This window comes from Penaeus chinensis, chromosome 31, assembly GCF_019202785.1.
Source record: "Penaeus chinensis breed Huanghai No. 1 chromosome 31, ASM1920278v2, whole genome shotgun sequence".
Taxonomy (NCBI): Eukaryota; Metazoa; Arthropoda; class Malacostraca; order Decapoda; family Penaeidae; genus Penaeus; species Penaeus chinensis.
This window is the reverse complement of record NC_061849.1, coordinates 36,219,076-36,226,575: the sequence shown is the minus strand read 5'-3', so window position 1 is coordinate 36,226,575 and position 7,500 is coordinate 36,219,076. Positions and strand designations below refer to the sequence as shown.

The following is a 7,500-nucleotide window of genomic DNA, read 5'->3' as shown; positions in this document are numbered from 1 at the left end:
CCATGAACTTCTTCCCACACACACACGCGCGATTTTCCCCGTTGCTTCTGGTGCATTTCTGGCGCTGTCTTTTCCTGACATTCTCATTCCCAGAAAAAGAGAGAGAGAAGGGGGGTGGAGGGAGGGAGAGTTAGAGAGAGAAAGAGAGAAAGAGAGAAAGAGAGAGAGAGAGAGAGAGAGAGAGAGAGAGAGAGAGAGAGAGAGAGAGAGAGAGAGAGAGAGTGAGAGAGAGAGAGATAGATAGAGGAAGTAAAATGCGAGAAAGAAAGAAAGGAAAAATTGTAATAAATTCAAACTCGGGTCACCCCTTCCGTCACACTTTTTCGGCCAAGCAATTTCCTCCTCCTATTTCTGTTTAAACACGCCGTCCCTCCTCGCAGTCTGGCGTCGAATTATATTGTCCGCGATTCTCTCTCTCTGCGTTGTTGACCCAGACTGGACGACGCCGGTTGTGGTTCTTCTCGCAGGGCGTGTCTCCAAAAAGCTCCAGTTCAGTTCAGTGAGCTTTACGAAGCACGAGGATCGAGCTCGACGGCTTCGCCTTCGACGGGACACTTGCTCGAAAATTCTCCCGTGATGTCGACCTCGAGGAATTCCCTACGCATATTCTGAATGAATTGCGATGATGAAGGAAACTCTGTCCAGATCCCGCTGTCTTTCAGCAGCGGGAGGATCGCCTCTTCTTCCGACACAACTTCAGCTTTCCGCTTGCCTCCTTTCTCACGGATCTTTGGCGCCCTGCGAGCTTGATGGCTTGTGAACGAGAAGGCGGCTGGCTCTTGGATTGCGTCCGTTTTTGTCATGAGATTATCGACAGTCAACAGGGCGATTTTGCTACAATGTTTTGTGTAAGGCTTACTTATTTTTAGCTTTGGTTGTTTTTGGTATTAGTCATAATTTGGGCAAGTTTGATTTTAGTTATTGCAATTCTAGATAGTTAAGCTTTGGGTAATTAGTTACAATTCTCTGTAACTTTGATTACATGTAATCGATGATTTTAGCAATAATTTTTGGTAATTTTATCTGTATTTCATATATGAATTTAGCAATAATCTCAAGGATTAACGCCGTACTCTTTCCAGCCTATTTCACTCGGCGCTAACTCCTGCTAAACCCAACAAATTACCTAACCTTTACTTGCGCATTCCTGGTCGCGAATCGTCCGCATGGCGCTGCTTGCATAATTCTCCCATGGAAAAGCGTACACCCTGAAGTCGTTTCGGGTTACATACGTTCAGCAAAGCAGAATATTACATGGTAATTGCATAACTGTAATTTCCCTACAGATTATCTCTCTTCCATGCGGTATTTTTGTTCGGAACTGGATCCTGTCAAAGGAGCTAATGAGATACAGAGATCTGATGCTCGCTTTCATGGCGGGTCTCATACACCGTTCATTTTTCATTATTGCTGTATCCATTTATCTTTCATAAATCCTCATTGATGAATTGGAAATTATTGATCTGCGACTTTTCTCTCTCTCTCTCCCTCCCTCCCTCTCTCACCCTTTCTCTCTCTCTCTCTTTCTGTCTCTCTCTCTCTCTCTCTCTCTCTCTCTCCCTCCCTCCCTCTCTCACCCTTTCTCTCTCTCTCTTTTTCTGTCTCTCTCTCTCTCTCTCTCTCTCTCTCTCTCTCTCTCTCTCTCTCTCTCTCTCTCTCTCTCTCTCTCTCTCTCTCTCTCTGTCACACACACACAGACACTATTGCCCTCATGCTGATTTTCATCTACAAACACTTTTTTGGGCAACACAAATCTCATTTGAGAACATTTATATCATTAAATGTTTACTATAAATTTGAAAATCTATCTTGTAATCTACTTTCTGTATATATATATATATATATATATATATTTACACACACACACGTGTGTATGTGTGTGCGTGTGTACCTAATGAATGAATGTATTGTATATATATACACATACATACATACATATATACATTAATAGACACATATTTATATACAGCACACACACACACATGTATATATGTATACATACACAAACTCAATGTATATATGTATACATACACACACACACAATGTATATATGTATACACAAAAACATATCACTTATATATACGCATATTCATATATATTGGTCCCAGTTCCTCTATTTTTCTCGTACAGGCCTCCCGCCCTGCCTCTGCGAACCGCACATTTATCAAACGTCCGTCACCTGTCAGTCACGTGACCAGCTCCTCCAGCGCCCGAAATCCGAAGATTGAGTACAACGAACGTATTTTTTTCATTTCCCTTTTTTTAAGAAATAACTTATTTTGTATTTCTTTTCTAAAGCGAGGGGTTAGTTCAGATAGTTCCCTCGATTTAACTCCATCAGTTAGACAAATATTTATCCTGGGACAAATCCTCAGTAGGAAGAACTGCAGGTACTTAAATAAAGATAAGAAAAAAATTGTCCTTCAGATGTAATTTCGTTTTATAAACAATTTAAAAACTACAATTGTTCTAATTAGAAAACGGTGGCAGCGGTTCTTTTCATAAATGAATAAGGACGAAGATGTTATTAAACGGCACACACACACACACACACACATATATATATATATATATATATATATATATATATATATATATATACACACACACACACATATATATACAAACATATATAAGTGTGTGTGTGTAAATTAAGTATCGGTGCAGTCTGTGCACGTGAAATTATGACACGAAGGGTAATGAAAAATAACGTCCGACTTCAAGCACGTTGGTAACTGCTGCCAAATACGTGCCATAGATCACCAGCCAGCGTGATTCAGTTACAGCTGTTCTTAGCAACTCCGAAACACCTAACAATTTGGTACATCCTTAAACATTCTAGTCCTTTGCGTCCACTTTACTGGAACCTGTTAAAACAACTTTTCGTTTTGCATGCATCTAATTAGATAAAAAGTGCCCAGCCAGAGCGCGATACTTTGCAATACATTGCGCATAAGTGTCATTTGGGGATTTATATCTTTATTATTCACGAATTATGCCGTATGTCTCTTGATATGAAAATTTTATATAAAGATGCATAAAATATTTTTGTATACTGAATACATGTTCACTCATTTTGAGTAAAATGTAAAGTGAATGATTAGCGTCTCTGAAACGATAGGGTAAGAATTTCAAACGTGTTCGAGTCATGCTTCAGAGGGTTGAATCTCTTTAAAATCATCCTGTACCGCTATGATGTAACCTTACAGACTCAAAAATATCAAAGGAAAAGCTGATTTGTTGTTTTTTTACAAACACTAACACAAATAAATAAACATGATCACTCGCGATGGATTTTTTTAGTTTTTTTTTTGTAAAACTTCAAACAATACTTCTACTTCCCTTATAAAGAATACTGGATGTAACAATGGAAAGAGAAAACTATATTTGGCTGATTCAGAGCATTTGAAAAATTCGGACAGAAGTCAGATGAATTTGTCATTAGAAGCTTTCCAAATGTTTTTTCTTCTTTATGTGAAATCAAGATAAATAAATAAATAATTTTTTTTCAGAAGCGGGTTTTAGAAAACATTTTGTCTCGTGTTTTGCAATGACTAGTATAAAACTTTAATGTATCAGAGTTTCAGGGGTTTTAGAACGCTACAAAATAAGCCTTAATTGTTACATGATTCGAAAGGAGGTGAATACGATATTGTGTAATATTGATAATGCTGCAACTCTCAGAATGGAGGACTAGCTTATACGAACAAACCACAACCAGGTATGTCAGCCTCACACACCATCAGTGGTTGCTCTGTCTACGGTGGACATCGACCTCCCTGCGCACCGATATATTTTTTTCCCATGTGTATTTTGGATAAATCAGCCCACAAAGACAATGTGATATAACTACACTTACACTGGGGTAACACATACCCAGAAAAAAATGCAGGAACAATACATACCCAAACTCGACATCAAAACCTTACCTGGTAAAGACGAGACACATGAAGGTTGCAGAGAGTATCATAAGCTGCTGACTGAGAGCTGATTGAGAGCGTTGCATAGCGCGGTGCAAATCGTTCTGTAAGAAGAATAAATTGTGCTCGTATCAAAGAAATATGGAATAGGACTGATGACTTGCAAGAACAGTAGTAAATTACACCTATTTAACCAAAATAATACATAGTTATAAGACTTATGACTTGTAGATTTTATAAAAACATATATGATGAGGTAATGATAGTAGAAATAAGTGGTGTTTCTGGCGCTTATCGACCTGTAATGAAGAGTTAGGGCGAATATAATGGACAACAATTTGAGTCTGAAGTTGTGTGGGTAACGTGACTAGTATAATTAGTTAATGGCATGGCGCTTTTAGTGATGAAAGGTGTGTGCGCTGTAGACGACCTTCACATTCGTCCATGTTATAATTTGGTGTTATGTATCATGACTTGCATCTTTTTGTCACAGGATTTTGAACACAGAAAATCGAGTAAAACTGGGACCAGTAAAAGATTTTGACAGTGTCATATTGTGCTGGCATATAGCAAGACGTGCAGACCTGTGTTGTTGGAATAACAGGCTCATGGAACCAGTAGTGTCTCTTCACATGATTTTCTCAAACGAAATTGGTGATTTAACATAGGTGTCACCGTTTCCTATCGACCAATTTCCAAAAATTAACTGCGTCCATTTAGCAATTATTTATAGCAAGATCTAGAAACTAGCTGACATGACCTTCTCTGTCCATCTCCAAATTCTAAGAAATGTAATGACAACCAACAATAGCTATTAAGTGAAATAACAAACTAGCAGTAAAAATAAAATCCTACACTGTCACATAATCGGACCACAAGCGTCGTCTCGCGAGTGTGTAGACCAGATGAACACCAAGTACGAAATGCTCAACTATCCCCCAACACCATTGTAGTGGTTTGTGGTATAAACTTTACTTGGCTGTTAATCTGATACAAAAAAGAAGAAATCTCTGACAACTTGCTCTTATAATCTTAAACGAACATCTTGTTAAGGATTGTATTCCACATTACACCAACGAGACAACTGCCACTTAGCATACGGCACCGAAGTAGGGGAGAACCTATTGGAATTACTTGACTGGTTTACTGGAAATGGACGTGTAATTTAAATTCTGCCAAGAGTAATTTACTGAACTAAGGTAATGGTTAAACTTTCAAGTAAATCATTAAAGCTTGGTGACCAGATCGATTGAAAAAGGAAGAACACATTGAATAAAGTGAGTGAAAATATTACATGACGTGAATAATACACATATGTTATCATAGTCAGCCTAGTTAATTTTCTTGAATAACCAGTTAATTGTAATCGGACCTAGAAAAACGGGCCAGAGCATCGGGTAAAACAGACAGACAGACAGACAGACAGACAGACAGACAGACAGACAGACAGACAGACAGACAGACAGACAGGCAGACAAGAAGTGAAATGCAGAGATAGAGATATACACGTAGTTAGATAGATATATGGATGGATAGATAAATGGACAGACAGATTCCAAATGCGAGGAAGCCCTCAGTACTCCTGCCTCCCTTGGCGACACCAGCGGAATGTAATAAGACCGGCGTTATCGGTTTGTTCAGAGAGGCAAGACTTCCTCGCGCGCTTTGGCTCAGAAACTTGCCCTCGACTGAGCAGAGTCCCTGGCCATTTTCCCACAGCATTTCTTTATAATTAGCAAATTTTACGTTTTATTTGATTTTGTTATTAGTTTTTAAAGTCTTTCAATAGGAGGATACACTCTGTTAGAGCTAGTGGAAGATATAGTAATATTAAGCGTTTGGGAATTTGCTAATTTCCTTTTGGTTAAGTGTAGTTCATAAGAAAAAAACTATTATAGGAGGAAGAACAAGATAATGAGATAAAGAAAAAGAGAGAGAGATGGGGAGAAACAGGGAGTGCCTGAGTGAGCGAATGAATGGTATGACTGAATAAATGAATGAGAGAAGAGAAGAAAAGAGAAAGGAAACGAAGAGGAGAGTGGAGAAGAGAAAAGAAGAGAAGAGAAGAGATGAGAAACGAAGATAAGAGAGAAAAACAAAGAAAAGAGGAGAAAAGCGAAGAGAAGAGTGGAGAAGAGAAACGAAGAGAAAAGAAAAGAAAAGAAGAGAAAAGAAAAGAGAATAAAAGAAAATAAATGAGAAACGAAGGGAAGAAAAGAGAAGAGAAACGAAGACAAGAGAAAAGAGAATAAGAGAAGAGAAGAGAAGAGACCTGTGTGACAGCAACTACCTCACTCTGGGCGTCATTGTTCTACCTGAAGACTCGGGAATCACATCCTACAAAAGGAAATTATCCGTTTTTATACAGGTACTAATTGGATTGTGATTTTTCCCCCTTTTTGCATCTCGAGGTACAGACTCGAATTAGAGCTGGCTTTCGTAGTGGAGAAGAAGAGGAAAAGGAGGAAGAAAAGGAAGGGGAAGGGGGAGAAGAAAAACAAGAAGAGGAAGAGGAAAAAAGAGGAAGGGGAAGGGGGAGAAGAAAAAAAAGAAAAGGAAGAGGAAGAAAAAGCAGAAGTAGTAGGAGAAGAAGAAACACGTTAAGAACACTGCATATTTGGAGTTAAATGCATTAAAAAGAAAGAGAAAATGGGTATTGGTATAAAAAAAAAAAAAAAAAAAAAAAAAAAAAAAAAAAAAAAAAAAAAAAAAAAAAAACACTTTACAAGAAACATCCCTTTTAACACATTCAGAATGTTTTAAAAAATCATCTTGATTTTCACTCCAGAGTAGAAAATTCAGAAAGCAGGAAGAACAGTGAAAATCTTGATTAGGAAAAAAAGGAAAACGTAAATTATTCTCGGAACTCCCTCCGTCGTGTCGTGTCCTCAGTTGTAAAGGATTTAGTTGCCTACGTTCATTATATCGCTGATAAACCTGTCAGTCAATTACCCGTTGAAAATTCACCTAAACGATTAGGCGCAGATAACGTAGGCTGGTCTTTGATGTTATACGTAAGCTTTTATCTCTGTATGTAAGGAACGCATGACGTAAGGGAGATACAGTATTCTTTGTTATAATAAGGGTAATGTGTTAGATATGCAATTTCGGATTATGCTTGCAAAACGACATCTTTACGAAAAAAATGTTCATCAGGGAAAATATCCCACGGGGGTAGAGTTCAAAGAGCCAAATCCCTTTCTATTTAAAGCGGTAAGTTGAGTTTCTTTCAGTTTTCTTTAAAGTTTGATAACAAGGACGAATAAATAGAAAAATGTTTTTTTGTTTATAGAAAGTAAATTCATCTGTGTTATATATATTTTAAGAAACTATTTAATAACTCGATTACATGATTTGGTTAAACATATCAATATTAATACACAAACCACGTGTACACAATATCATTTAAGAAATTTTACCCGAGGAAGATGAAGAAGGAAAGAAAGGAAGAAAAAAAGAAAAAAAAAGAAAGAAAGCGAAGAAGGACAGAAGGGAAGAAAAGAAAGAAAAAAAGAAAAAAGAATGAAAAAAGAGAGAAAGGGAAAAAAGAAAGAAAGAAAAAAAAAGAAAAGGAAAAAGC

At 37.5% G+C, this 7,500-nt stretch overlaps 1 protein-coding gene across 1 annotated transcript in view; it reads right to left on the bottom strand.

Annotated features, from left to right (window-relative positions):
• The window catches only part of LOC125042156 (potassium channel subfamily T member 2-like), a 443,899-nt gene that overhangs the window by 98,247 nt on the left and 338,152 nt on the right, over nucleotides 1-7,500 (bottom strand). Inside the window, exon 8 of the mRNA XM_047637623.1 lies at nucleotides 3,930-4,024. Within this exon, the coding sequence (XP_047493579.1) occupies nucleotides 3,930-4,024 (95 nt within the window). The remainder of the gene's footprint in view (nucleotides 1-3,929; nucleotides 4,025-7,500) is intronic.